The following is a 15,677-nucleotide window of genomic DNA, read 5'->3' as shown; positions in this document are numbered from 1 at the left end:
AGAGGGACTAGGACAGGTTAAAAGCTGTATATGACAATGGTGGTCTGGAGAGCTTGCATATGAAGAAAAGATAACTAGTCATAATAGAAAGTCTTCTCTAAGAAGTGAATTCATAATGAGTTAGAATGAGCAGAGTTAAGTTTATTAATGTCAGTAACATTCTATATGTAAAAAAAAAAGAGGTTAAAAATTTCTACGCTACAAAAAAGAGAGGTAGGTGAGTAGCAGGTCAACTCTATAAAACTACTGAGCCAGGTTGCCAACTTGCTTGAATGAAATTTGATTTGATTCGATTGATGTTAATGCATGATTGTCCGTGGGTACAAAAGACCTTAGACAATGATTGTTGGACGTAGAAGACATAATTGACAGTTCAGCATCTTGGTTGAGAGCACAGTAAGGTATCGGTTGTTTATCGCCCTCTTTCAGTCTTATGGCATACCGCTATAACCTTCGTTACAAGAGTGTTATGTCATACGAGGAAGCCCCACAATGCACGATGAATGGAAGTACCAGAGTTGAGTAAGGTGGTGGTTCCTACTGTCGTGTAAGAGCGCTAGTATCTTTGCAGAACTAACTGTCATTGACAAAGAACGCTTCTGAGACTTCGATAGAAAGGCATGATAAGCATGAAGAAATTTGCTAATCACATTCGTCAGCGATAACGTTATCAAGCAATATGCTGTACACGAGACTAATATTGATCTATCCGTTGCTTTTTCATATTGGTCAAGATTCAGGCTTTATGTTTTCAAATTGGATTTTTATCATAGATTGACTCTGGAGGAACAGTCGTGACCTCCATAGATAAAGAGATATATCAAATTCTGAAAAACCTCCATAGTTGAAATCTAACTGATCTAATTTATTGTTTTTCTGTAGTGTGATGTCTTAACTCAAAATGTCATATATATTTTTGGACAAGTTCAACACATCTGCTGTATGTTAATATCTGAGTAGTGTATTAAAAAAAGAAAACAAAAACGCGTCTGAAAGAGTGCAATGAATTGACGGGCAAAAAGAATCGCTTCTAGAAGCAAATTAGGATTCTTGGAAGTGTGCGCACCCGAGTCTTCCCATCTGCAGTCAGAGTGGAAGATTAAAGATCTCACATCCCACCCATATTGAAATGGACAATGGAAGGGATTTCATGCCCAACAAAAAATATGAAATCCATATTGTGTTCCTATCACTTGCCGCCTTCAGCTAAGATTTGTCCAGTACCACCTACAGTCCAGTCTGTGCTCTTGAGATCATAATTTAGACTAACGACATCGGTCAGTATTATCTGAAAAAAAGTAAGATATTCGCATACTCAACTAATCTGCTACGAACAAAATCAACTACAAGATTCAACTACGAGATAATAGGTAGTTTTGGTAAAGGAATTACTTGATTTGAAATACTGTACTCTGAACACAAAGCCTTGGTTTAAACATATTCTAGAATGCAGCAAGGATTTTGAATTTTTGATACCAAGGTCACGCAACACACTAAATTTATCAACTAAAGACTACCCCAAAAATTACATGTTTGTTGTACAAAAATAGTAGAAATCCTCTAACCTGCCATCTAAAACCCTTTTTCATTACTAAGCTCACAAAAAGGAAATAAAACTCGTTATCCAAAATGTGAAGCAAAACCACCGCGACTAATATAAAATTCCAATCACATACACTGACCAGGGAAGAAAACCACAACACTGCATCCATGGAAAAGGAAGCAAGAGCCTCTTCAGAGAATGTCAGAAACTACATCTCAGTGCCAACACCGAGGTCTTACTCTGGAATCATCTGCTCGTTATCTGCATTATCTCCATCCTCAATTTGAGATCTTGGAGCTTGGCTAGCACCAGGTGGTTGTTTCTTCTTGATACCACTGACAATGTCATCAATCCTAAGAAGCATGCAAGCAGCTTCAATAGCTGTTTTAAATGTCTGTGCTTTCACATTATAAGCGTCCCAGATCTGAAAACCGAAAACCAATATAAGTTGGATATTCTAGTAGACAAAAAAAGGAGAATCAAAAGAGTGCGTTAGAACATAAACCTTTTTCTCTCCCATATCAACAATTGCACCAGTGTTCCCATCAATACCAACCCAGGGGTTTTCACCATTTGCATGCTGCAAAAAAGAGTTCACCAGATTTATTCAAGTATTCAAGATTCTTAAAAAAAAAGAAGGTTGGTCTTGGTCTATGTGATATTTACCTTGCCCTGTAAAGCTGTCATTGTTCGGATCACGTTAACTCCACAGTTCTGAGCTAGAGTTCGTGGGATAGCTTCAAATGCTATTGCTGCGGCTTCATATGGCCACTGTTAAATGATCAAATTCAGAACTGCACTATTAGCATGTGAAAGAATAGGATATTACAAGTGGAAAATAAAGACATGACCCGGCAGATGCATTTCAATATGGCCACTGTTAAATGATCAAATTCAGAACTGCACTATTATCAAATTCAGAACTGCACTAAAGCTTAAACAGATGCCTGCAGGAACTATCTGTTTCAATTGGCTAAGTTCCCAAATGTTTTCATCGTACAAATAAGTGATACTACAAATAAAGAATCGAAATTGAGGTATACAAGAAGATGCACATACAGCAAGTGCAACACTTACTTTTTCCATGCCTGCAACAGATGAACTCTTCTGCTTCAAAGTAGCAGACACAGTTAACTCAGTGGCACCACCACCAGGAACAAGCTTAGGGTTTTTCAATATGTTCCGTGCTACGCCCATCGCATCCTGTTAAACAAGTACACGGTTTTCAAAAATGACCAACTAAAGAGAGAAAATTCCTTAAGTTGACTCTACAATAGGTTACCTGAAGATTTCTTTCCACTTCATTCAGGAGATCCTTGCTAGCACCCCTTAGAAGTACTGTACAGGCTTTAGGATCTTTGCAATCTACTACGAAAGAAAAGAATTCATCTCCGATCTTCTTCACTTCAAAAAGTCCTGCTCCAGTCCCAACATCAGATTCTTGGAGCTCATCTGGTCTGTTGACAATAACAGCTCCACAGGCCTTGGCAATCCTGTTGTTGTCCGTCTTCCTTAGCCTTCTGATAGCACTGACTCCTGCCTTGCTGAAGAAATGGCAAGCTAGATCACTGAGTCCCTTCTCTGTGATTACCAAGTCGGGCTTAAATTTCAGAATCTGTGCACAGAGACCCTCAATGAACTCTTCTTCCATCTTTAGCATAATTCCCCTGTTACACCAACAAAAAAAGGCAGTAAATATCATGTGAAACATATGTAGTTGTATTACACATTCGATCATCAGGACCCGGGCAGACTAGCAGACTTATTCAATCTTATCTACAAGAACTGGAAATTCTGTTCATGCCCCAAGAAACAAGATACAGATGACTGAAACTAGTTTGTGACCATTTACTCAAAATAAATAATGTTAATTATCGAAATTCAGAATGAAGCAGAATATTGTTGGGAGTTTCTGCTTCATTTAGCAAACTGGAAATTCTGTTCATTTCGGCAGACCAGCTACCTTTTCAATCTATTACACCAAACTGGACATTTCGTCCTTGTCCCCAGGAAACAAGACAAGGACTGCTGAAAATAGTTTATGATCACCACTCCAAAACGTAAAGTGAAGCAGAATAGATTGTTTGGTACAACAATGTTAGCCATACAAGCTAAACTTTTGAACCATGGTTTAAGGTAAGAGTTCTTTCGAAGCTTCATATCACAATCAGACAACCAATTTCAAACCAAACTGTGTCAGAGACCATAAGAAGGGACAAGTTTCAATTTAAAACAAGCTGCAAATTTCACAGTAGCAGTAGCAGAATAAACTTACCAATCCTCTTCCTTGACCAATTCCGCATTGGTTTGATTCTCTCCCTTTTTGTACTCAAGAGGACAGTCGAGAAGAATGATTCTTGGATTCACGATCTTTCTTTTCATTTTCCCAGGAGCAACAACATCTTTGTTGAACATAACTCCTTCCAGAACCTTGGAGTCTTCTAGCTGGCCACCAGGTATCTTCTCGACCTTTATGTACTTCTTAATGTCCACTTCTCGGACTCCTTGACCGAGATCCACACCAACAGTGGTAGTAGCATCAATTGCTAAGTCCTAAAATCAACCATATACACAGAATGGCAAGTTAATACTTTCAATTCACAACTAAAATCGAAGGAAGAACAAAAAATGGCTGATGGAGTAGAACTGAACAAAATACAAAAGGACAAGGGGGAGAAGGTAGATTATATATATATAAGTAACTCACGGCAATAAGATCTCCAAATTGGCTAGTAAACTTTGTCCCAATGCAACTTTTAACTAATCCCAACATTGAGGGGCCTGCCAAAAGGAAAGAAACTTAGTAATTGAAATTACATATCTGAAACAGAAACATGGCAACAGATGTTTAAAATCTAACACTAAATGGATATTTAGGCAGGAAACCTGAACAGGTTCTGAACAGGTTATAAGGGAAGAAAACTCAACAACTGTGTTTCAGGAAACCTAAACAACTAATAAGTAATAAGTACAAAACGAGATATTTGGTTCTGATTATCGGCATAAGAACTTACGATCATTCACATCAATTGGCATGGAAATTTTTTCAAGCACCAAAATAGCATCTTCAAGAGCTTGGTTGTAAGCTGCAAAATTTGGCAAGTTTAGATCCATAAAGGAACACTATAAAGAAAAGAAACATCCACACATTGTAAGTGTGTACGAGGATAGATAGCAAGAGAGAGAGGGAGAGCGTGTGTGAGAAAGATGTATTGTACATCATAGTACTACAAATTACCTCGGCAAATGACTGTTGGATGGTAACCCTTATCAAGAAAAGCTTCCGCCACATGAAGCATCTCACCAGCTTTTTACAATAAATAAATAAATAACAGTCAAATGATGCAGTAACATATGATCAATGAAAATCTCAACAACTCATCTTTCCTAATAAACTACAACTGACATTTAGTCAACTATTTATATCTGCAAGAAACCTAAATGCATCCACCAATAAGGTTCACTTTCACAATCCGAAGAACAAACTATTGAGCTGTGACACTTTTCATGAACAGCTACTATGTGGGACTTGTGAGAGTGTGTGGAAGGAAAAAGAGTGATTCTCTCTCTAGGTTCCTAGATTATATTTCAGCCTCGATCAAACCATGTTAACCAAGATCCCTAACAAACTCCTGGCCTGTGGTAAAATAAGACATAACATGGCCATAGTTTCGATGTCTCGCAAGTCATCCCCTGCAAACTTCTAACCCGGGCAAGGACTAATGAAATTCAATAAAAAAAATAATCGAAAGAGAACAGACTGAGAGCTACATAAAATAACTATCCCAGTACAGTAATTTATCAAGTCGATGTGAGTATAGCTCAATTCCTACAGATATGAGAAAACTGTTACATACTTAGAACAATGACAGATGTAGTTCCATCCCCAACTTCTTCATCTTGAGTGCGACTTAGTTCAATCATGGACTGTCATAGTAAAAAGGCAGAAAAATCAATAGCATCAAATAAAGGCTTTGCATCATAGTAAAAACAATATATTGATATATAAATTTATTACAACATTAAGAAACTAGAAGTCTAAAAGATACTGTAATATAGGAGGTGGATGAGAAGGTTACCTTAGCAGCTGGGTGAGCCAGATCCAGCTCACGCAATATAGCATTTCCATCATTCGTCACCACAATACCTGATGAGAAACAAAAAAACAACTCATCCATACTGACACTGCTAGGGAAGGTTTCTTTTTAACAAAAAAACAACTCATCATATATTAGCTAGTAAACTGATTATTATGGCAAAGTGAATACCTCCTGAAGCATCCAAAAGCATCTTCAGCATGGAACGAGGACCCAATGTTGTCCGGATGATGTCTGCTACAGCCTGCAGCAGATGTGAGATGAAACAACAAACACTAACATCAGTGAAATATAACATATCCAGCTCAGATGGCGATATCAACAATCAGAAAATGAACTTAGGGAATAAGAAAACAAGTGTAATTGAAGAATGAGATACATCGCATAGAAGCTTAATTCAAAAACAAAACTTAACCTTTGATGCTGCAATATTTTGATGCTGAACCTTCTTTCCAGATTCACGCTTTAAGTTATCCTCTGTTGAACCAAAGGTCACACATTGCATGAGACAAACCATTTCATTGAAACCAAAAAAATGATCCTAAACAAAAACATATATTTCTAATAGAGCCCCAACTTAGTCTACACAATAGAACTAGTCACCCGATGTTTTTCTAGCTCGAATCCATTTCCCAGGCCAAATCCCACAAATCGCTAAAAATAAAGAGCACCTCCGGTTTCCAATATTTCGCTCAGAAACCAAATCTCAAGTACCCACTTTCCTTTCGCTTGTACAAGGGAGCTAACTAGAGTTTTAAGTTTAAACCCTAAATAATATTAAAAGCAACATAACTTTGGTGACAGCACAAACCCTAGTTAATAAACTCATTTACCAAACCAAATCTCAAGTTCCATTTCAAACTAACTTCACCAGTAAACAACAATAAAGAGATACCAAGATGGGGATCATGAACTTACTCAGAACGAGAACGGGAGCTTGCATGATTGCTGTATTTTGTCAAAAACCTAACACAAAAACCACACATCAGATTCGAACAAGATTTGATCACTACGGAGGAAAAGATCTGATGATGATGACAGGAAGAGAGAGAGAATGTACCTATGAGATCTTTGAAGTTGGAGTTCAGTCGAGTGATGGGGGTTTATTGCCGGAGATTTACCCCTACAGTGAGAAAGAGAAAGAGAGACTTCGAGAGCAAAGTTATATACTGGGAATAATCTTTCTTCGACCTAGATTTTGTGTGTGCGCGGAACTTAGGTTTTGAGTTTTGATACATGGGTCGGATCAATCGGACGTGGCTACATTTGGGATAACATGGGGCTTCGGTAACTTCGTGGGTAGCGACCACCAAGGTTCGGTTGTTCAACCTGAATTGTTTACGGTGTTGGTAATAAATGAATCCTATTATTGGGGATTGAACCCAATAGGAATTTGGGGGCTTAACGTGTTTTGGGTAGCCAAGATATGGATAGGAAGAGAATTGAAGTGATTGAAAAGTCAGATTTATCCCTCCCTAATAAATCGATTTTAAAATCAAATCTTATATAACCAAAACCTAATCCTAATTCAAAATCAAAAATCAAAACCCTTTCATTTTCTCTCTTCTTTTTCTCAAAACACTCTCTAAAACCTAATAATATCTCCTTCTCTTCTCCTTTGATTTTTGAAGCAGCTCAACGTGATTCGATTTCTTCTTATTGATTCTCAAGATGGTAGCAAGATCAAGAGTGACAAGATCCGACCGATTGAACCCTGATTCTGAAACAGGGCAAGTTACTGATGTTCCTTTTAATGGAGATGTGGTGAACCAATCTGTTCAAACACCTGTGAATCCTCCACAAATGACTCCTACTAGGTAAAAATCAAAACACCCACCAGTTATTTTACCATTAGATTGAAAAAATAGGTTCGATTGATGATTTTAGGTTTTTCAAAAATGGTTTTCTGAAGCGTTTACGGGTAGGATATCATATCGTCTTGGCCGTAATGTATACCTAACGGTTAGGACATCAAGAAATCCCAGCCGTTAATGTCTCATGTGGTTAAGAAAATTTGAATGGGTCATCTGCATGTTTCTTAGCCGAGACTATGTTTTCGGTTAGGAAGTCTCACATTTCTCAGCCGATATTGTGTAATTCGGATGGGTCGCCTGTTGGTTAGGACATCAAGAAATCCCAGCCGTTAATGTCTCGTGTGGTTAAGAAAATTCGATCTAGTTTGAGTGAAACTTATATCAGAATAGAAGATTCTCAAGCATAAACAAACTAGGTGTAATCAAAGTTCAACCATCGTTAGTCAATCAAATCAATCGAAAACAAAAGATAAACTGCAATTATCTAGTTTCCCACCAACGATACTAATAGAGATTCTCAATCCCAAAGAAGTCTTTAAACTGAGCGGCCGTAAGAGATTTCGCCTAATTAGGTTACTCTCCTCTCCGAATAGGCGGCTTCCTCAGTAGCAACACAACTGAGATAGTTCTTGCTGTACGAGGATTAGTTTGCTCAAAATGCAAACTTTCATATGTATAGACCAAGGAAGTTTGGACACCAAGGAATTTCTAAAACCGAAATATTATCAAGATATGCAATATATTCCATATTCGGTTTCCATAATTCCTGGAAATGCTTTGTCCAAATATTGACCGAAAATCTCTTGGAAATCTCCAACTAGTAAATGCACATTACTAATTTTCATTTTCCTAAAATAAAATTAAAAACCTTAAATGAAAGATTATCAATTTATTTTATTCGATCCGGGATTTTTTTCCTTTAGCTATTAAGGAATAACTTTGAACAATTAAAGATAAACGTTACTGCACATGTTCAAAGTATGTCGACATCCTTACTTTGTAAGTCCTCTTTCATACCTACAATCTTGAAACCGATTTGCCACACTTCCAAACAAGTTTAGAATTGGTTCATCTGAATTTCAAGAACTACGTGATCGATCAAGAACACTCAATCACCAAACATGGGTTTCACGGTTCTACCAAAACAAGTTTCGGTTCTACCTCCATCTGAGTAATGTGCATAGTCCCGCTAGTTACCAAAATTCGGTTGACTAGGTACTAGGATCGGTTCACCACATATGTATGGTATCTAACTTGTACTTGTTGCACATGTCCATAGGATCGGTTCCCCTTTCTACTAAAAACTTGTTGCACCTCATACAAGGATCCATGTCCCTTTGTGATAGGTTGCACCTCTTACTAGGATCGGTTCCCCTTTACCCAGAGTCGGTCACACCAATAACACAAAATCGATCATACCATCTCAGGTGATTACTTAAGATCGGTTTCACTAATAAAAGTCATACCAATACAAAAGTTAGGCCTTTGTGAATAGTTTTACCAAGAACATAAACAAGTCATGAGCGGTTATACTAATCACACATATTGATAGTTCAAAAGATATGCAATGAATAACAATACCAATAATGCCTGGAGACTTCTCTTTCGATTCACAAAACAAGTTCATGAATTTACTTCCTTAAAAAAAATGTAAAACATTGTTTCATAGGATGAACTCTTCACCTTATACCCATACGTAATCACAATAGAATTCAAACGATTACGTCGATGTCTTATCTACAAAGTTTAATGGCTAAGCAATAAACCTCGTATTGTTTCCTTAATACTATGCCTAACTAGAGTATAATCATTCATGCTTCGCAGTTTTGTTTTCAATATGCACGACTTGAAAGATACGTCAGGGAATGAAACAGTTCAAGTCAAATATCACTAACCTCAAGTGGAAGGATGATGTTGTCGTTGTAGCTCCTTACTTCTTCACTTCTTCAAGTCTTCACAATACTTGTAATGTCTCATATCCTAATACTTTCAAGCTAAACCTATACGAAGTTGACTCTAGTACATAATCAAACGACTCTTAAATGAGTTTTGGCTCACTAAAATATGACAACCAAACTTGACATACCAACGCTTGGTGGGTTCAACCGAGCTATGCTCTAACACAAATAAAAAGTTTGGGGATTATCATTTTAGAGTTGTTTTGCCTGTATAGTTTTGCACATTTTTTTTCTAATTCCCAAATTAGTTGATACATGATACTTGATAGTTTCCATAGTCCTAATTATGTAGTTAAACTCTTGTCCCACCCTCTTTCACTACTTAGAAAATGTTAGGGTGGAAATAAATAAGGAAAATATAAACGACAAGAAGAAAAGACTCATGTGCTATAACAAGCTAGGAAAGAAAAATGGAAAGTTAACAACGTATTTTGCATGGTATATATGTTTATTAGACTTTAGGAATTGAAGTTAAGGTATGAGAATGATAGGCGTAGAATACACCTTATTTATTATCCATTGTTTATACTTTATTTGCTATTTTTCTTGTGAATTATATATTTTATGCGTGTTTTGAGTTTTATAGCTATTTTGGAGTCGCACGGAGAAAAATAAGAAGAATCACCCAAATTGAGCAAAAGGGGCAAAATTGTCATTTCATGGGCGAACAATATCTGGAACCCAGTCAAGGTTAAGGGGCAACTCTGTAGAGGAGGAGCACTAAAAACAGCTAGTTGAGGTTAAGGGGTGACCATTTGTTATAGGCACCCAAACTGGGGTGGTTCTTATCCCAAACTATGGGACATGGGTGTCTGAATCCTGCCCTAAACTATAACCCTACCCTAAAATCCAGAGACTCCTTCATTCCTCTCGTTCATTCATGACACCTGAAATTGAGAAGGAGAAAAGCAGCGGCTGCGCTGTTGTTTCCGAGAGATCAAGGAAAGGTTCTGTGAAGAACCATGAGACTGATGGGGATTGAAATGGGTTTGTGGCTATGGATCGTGTTGGTTGTTGCTGTCGAATTAAGGGGTTGAATTGCAGACAACCAAGAGAAGAAGATTTGAGATCTGAAAATTGAAGTTAAGGGTTTGGCTAAATCGGAAGATGATGAAGCTACTGCTGCCGTGAATTAAATGGGTTTTGATTTGAATCTGTAAGAGGTAGCAGTGAGAAATCAATTAAGGATAAAGGTCTGTTGAGTTCAAAGAAAAGATGGAAGTTTGAGATGATGGATGCAATCAAGGGTTCGGTGGTGCTCAGCTTATGGTGGTGAAAGATGTGGATGTTGTTGATGGTCACTGCTAAGAGATATGAGAGATGAGTTAATGTGTTTTGGTGGATGATTAAGATGAAGAATGACGCTGTGATGTTTAAAAGATGGGTTTTATTTGATTTAGGAATTGGCAGTGGTGTTGAGATTGAGATTGAATCTGAGACAGGGAAAGAACGGTGGTGGTGTTGATTGGTTCGAGAGCTTGAAGAAGAGATGGAGCTGGTTTTGGTGCAATGACTTGCAGAGAAGGGAGTGGGTCTTTAAGTTTGTAAGGCAGTGGTTCTAGTGATGGGTTAGCTGTTGCTATATAAGTAAAGACATTGGAGATGGTAATGGACTGAATGGGTTGTGGCTTGATGGAACTGCTGCAAATGAAGCTGAAATAAATGTATGTTAGGGTCTGTGAATGATTGTTGCAGGGAAAGAAGAATGGCCTGAATTCGGCCTGAGAGATACCCTGAATATAAACAGAACTCGGCCGGTTTTCCATTCCAGCGAGTTAACTCGGTAGTCGGCTATGAACCGATTTATGTGAGACGATAAGCCGATCCATCCATTGACTCAGCCAGTAAGACCGATTAAGACAGCTAACTCAAGTTAACTGGGTGTGGGTAGCTCATACTTAACTCCTTTGACTACCGGAAGACCGTTAGTTTGACAGTTAATTATAAAGGCACCGGGACAGAATATTCGTTGGTGGAGAAGAAGATTCCATCGCCGGCCGAATTCTGGTGATCCTAAGGACTTTTCCGGTGATCAAAAATACCAGAATTTTTTGTGAACTTCTCATGGTGTGAAGACCTGGATTTGGAATTGGATGTGAAAATTGACTTGAAATTGAATTTGGAAGAGAAGTGGAGGGATTTTACAAAGACAAGGACTTGGAGATTGAATGGGAAAAGGATCCTAATCCTAAGATGATTGCAAGCAAATTGAAGCCTATAAATAGAGAAGTTCTTTACTTTTCTATATATACTTTTACACCTCTACACACACAACACTTGTGTTTTTTGCTTGCTTTTCACATCTTTTCTTCTTTTAATTATTTGTGTGAACTTCAAAATTCTTCTTTTAATTATTGGTATGAATTTCAAAAACACGAGTAGCTAATTTTCTTATGGATTGGGTATGAATTCCTAGTTCTTAACATGTGATTTGAGTTTTGTTGTAAACCTACTTTGAAGTTTTCACATGATTTTCGATTGTTTTTACTAATATTAATGTTTAAGCTTGATTGATAGATCGTTTAGGTGGCCAACTAAATTTATTTATTAATTAATCTATAGCTAGTGGTGGTTAGGAAATACGTAATTGTTGAATAATTCACTACACAAGTAGAAAATACAAGATCTTGCGGAGGGATTCCGTGGAGCAATTGTGTATGAAAACAACTCTAGAAAGTGGACCGAGCGAACCGAGTCTAATTACTAGTATCAAACCTGAATTCATAAATCTTAATGCGTTCATAAAATTACACCTTGTAAGGGAATCTCAAGGTGGTTCTTTTGAATAGAATCTGATAACTAAGCGAACCTGTTATTCAGTGAAACAAGGAATTTTAGGGTTAGCTAAGCGAACCTGTTAATCTACGGTTGATGAAAATCTGCGACTACTAAAAAGTAGACAAGAACATAATTTGAATAATTGTTTTGCAACGAAGAAGGATTCCTTGATTTAATCGCTCTTATTGATTTCAACTTAAACTTTTGATTACTTTGTTTACTTTATTTTTGCAATCTTAAAACAAGAAAACCCCCCTTTTTATGACAATCTTACAACTAAAACCTCTTGCTCCTCGTGGGAACAAACTTAACTAACACCATATTACTTGTTAATTGAGTGGAAAAATATTCATTAACTTGTTGTGCTTACGACACGCATCAAATTTTGGCGCCGCTGCCGGGGAGCAACGGACGATTTTAGTTGTTTTCTTTTTACTTTTTGTTTTATTCTTGCTGTGTCAGATTCTATTATCGTACCTAACTTGGTTTTTGAGAATCTTGTTTCAGGTACTTGATCTCTGGCACCTAAATAGTGGGATTACCAACGTTGTGGGATTACAACTCGTAAGGGAACAATACTACAAGAAGCTCGAAACTTACAAGAAGAACCATCTACATCAGAAGAGATGATAAATCCTCCACCACCTCCACCTGCGGAGAAGAAGTTGTGAGAGTTGAGATCTTCATGCTTAGATTCGCAACCACTGGGTATCACAATAACTAATCCAGTGGAAATGAAGTTGAGTCTAATTCACCATTTACTGAAATTCCAAGGACATCCTGGTGGAGATCCAAACCGTCATCTGCAAAAATTTCAGCACAAGATGACAAGTCTTAGGAAAGGTACCGATAACATTGATACGACCATGCTGCAAGCTTTTCGATTCTCCTTACAAGACTTAGCCGAAGAATGGTTGTATTATCTACCCTCATGGAATGTTACAACATGGACCGAGATGAAAAAGCTATTCCTATAGAAGTATTTTCCAGCTTCCAAGGCGGCTATGATTCGTAAAGAGATTAGTGGAGTCTTACAAATTTCAGGGGAATCACTCCATGAGTATTAGGAGCGGTACAAGAAGTTGTTAGCAAGCTTCCCACACCATAATATAACACCACCACTCATTTAAGCTGATCTTTGTCCCTTTCAGAGAGATAATTCTTGTCATAATAAATGACGGTTTTTCTTGACCGGATATTAGTCACAGGATTATCCTTTGAAACAAGTCTCTTCTGATTCTTGCAAGTGCTTAAACTTTTAGAATCCAAATGTTGTTTATTAGTTAAGAGATTCTGAGAGATAGAATCACATACCCTTGTCTTAACTAAAAAATCTTTTTTGACTTTAGGATCATCGTCAAAATTTTCAGATTCGGTTTCAAGAGAAAACAAGATTGTATTTTCATCTTGACATAGACTAGATGTGATTATCATCATGTCATGAGGTTCATGAAATTAAAGATTTTCTTGAAACACAGCTTCTTCATGAGACATGGTTATTACCCAAGATTCTCTGATAATTCTCTCGACAGATGGATAATATATATTATCTTTTAAATTATATTTTTCAGCAAGCTTCACGAAAAATTTAATTTCATCACTGTCATATGAATCCGACTTATGTGTCGCAAGTATTTGTTTTCTTATTAACACATCGTGGTTAATATTTCCCGAGTTGTGTTCAACTGGTGAACTAACAATACTGAGCTGTTTATCAGGTTCTGAAAACAAATTGCCTTTCTGAAGTATATCATCTTCTTGCTCTAAGTTAACTGAATCAGTCATTAGATTCAATTCTTATAGGTTGGATCACACCAAACACAAATTGTTAGATCTTTTCGTGTTTGCCTGCTCTAATACCAATTGAAAATACGAGGGTACCCAAATACACCATAATCTTAAAATTATCCACCTATAAGTCCTCTTGCCGAAAGTGATTGTCTATGGACAAAGTCGAGACAATACGACAAATCGGTATCGCACTTTGTGTGATCGTCTATGGATACGAGATCGATACAATACAACAATCAAAGTGTGGTTATTTGATAATAGATTCTGACTTAACCAAACTCTATAGGATCACTATCAAGTAAAGCGGAGTTAACGTTTGTGTATTCTGCTTCTAATTATAATAAAAAATTATAATTGCGGAAATAGAAAAGTAATAGACACAACAAGATTTTGTTAACAAAGAAACCGCAAATGCAGAAAAATCCCGGGACCTAATCCAGAATTGAATACTCTCATAATTAAGCCGCTATACAAAATCTAAACTAACTTCGTATAGTTGAGACCAAGCAACTAACCCTAGTTCACTTAGTTTCTTCAGTTTTCCCGCGCTTCCGACATTCAATGAGTGCACGCACTGGAACAATTCATTTGGATCGTATTCCAAACAGTAAAGGAACAACAAATCAGTTTGGTAACAACTCTATTGATTCTTTCCAGATAAAGATATCTCAAGTCATATGCAAAGGCTCCTCCATTTAAACTAATAAAATTCTTTGCCAGGTTAGATCAATCCAATCTCTATTACATAAGTAATAAGATTCGGATTTGTAACAATCAAAATAGATATAAATAGAACTATTAGGTGCTACCGATCTCACGCAACTAATTAATCGAATAAATCCGATTCTAGTTGGATCCAAGCCGATCAAGGTTTGTGCTACACAAAGATATGAGAAACCAATAAGAAATCTTCTTCGTCTTCAAATCTTCTTTAATCTTCAATTAAACCTGCACAACACCACTTGAATCTCTTGTGATCAATCATGCACAGAAAGAAGTCAGTCTATAATGGATTATCACAAGATGTCTTTAGATCTACAAACAGTTCTAAAGATCCCGTCGACACTTCGATCTAGTTTGAGTGAATCTTATATCATAAGAGAAGATTCTCAAGAATAAACAAACTAGGTGCAATGAAAGTTCAAAAACTGTTAGTCAATCAAATTAACCGAAAACTAATAAACTGCAATTATCTAGTTTCCCACCAACGGTACTCATAGAGCTTCTTGATCCCACATAAGTATTTAAACGAGCGGTCGTAAGAGATTTCGCCTAATTAGGGTACTTTCCTTTCCGGATAGACGACTCCACCAGAAACAACAAAAAGATGAGGTTTTCCTGGTTTTTAGGATAGTTTGCTAGAAATGCAAACTTAGGTATTTATTGACCAAGGATGTTTGGACACCAAGGAATTCCAAAACCGAAAGTATTCTCAAGATATGCAATAAATGCCCATTCGGTTTTTATAATTCCAGGAAATGCTTTCTCCAATATTTTTCGAAATCTCTCAATAGAAAATCTCCAATTAGTATATGCACATTATTAATTTTTATTCTCTAGAGATATGCATTTAATTGCTGGTAATTAAAACATATACAACTAACAACCTTAATTAAAAGATGCTTAATTTATTTCGGACCGGGATCTCCTCGAGTAATTAAGGAATATCTTTGAACAATAAAAGATAAGAGTTACT

At 36.9% G+C, this 15,677-nt stretch overlaps 1 protein-coding gene across 1 annotated transcript; it reads right to left on the bottom strand.

Moving 5' to 3' along the window:
* Nucleotides 1-1,372: 1,372 nt before the first annotated feature.
* LOC113310251 (T-complex protein 1 subunit gamma) lies at nucleotides 1,373-6,857 on the bottom strand. Its single transcript, XM_026558859.1, has 15 exons — nucleotides 6,701-6,857; nucleotides 6,559-6,606; nucleotides 6,056-6,117; nucleotides 5,812-5,884; nucleotides 5,623-5,690; nucleotides 5,401-5,470; nucleotides 4,782-4,850; nucleotides 4,558-4,629; nucleotides 4,251-4,324; nucleotides 3,819-4,096; nucleotides 2,826-3,210; nucleotides 2,621-2,746; nucleotides 2,210-2,314; nucleotides 2,049-2,123; nucleotides 1,373-1,967 (listed from the first exon to the last, which is right to left on the bottom strand). Exons 2-15 carry the CDS (start codon nucleotides 6,581-6,583, stop codon nucleotides 1,779-1,781), a joined length of 1,671 nt encoding a protein of 556 aa, XP_026414644.1. The 5' UTR covers nucleotides 6,584-6,606; nucleotides 6,701-6,857; the 3' UTR covers nucleotides 1,373-1,778.
* Nucleotides 6,858-15,677: the final 8,820 nt, after the last annotated feature.

This window comes from Papaver somniferum, chromosome 9 (assembly GCF_003573695.1).
Source record: "Papaver somniferum cultivar HN1 chromosome 9, ASM357369v1, whole genome shotgun sequence".
In the NCBI taxonomy this organism is placed as follows: domain Eukaryota; kingdom Viridiplantae; phylum Streptophyta; class Magnoliopsida; order Ranunculales; family Papaveraceae; genus Papaver; species Papaver somniferum.
This window is presented reverse-complemented; position numbering and strand designations above follow the sequence as displayed.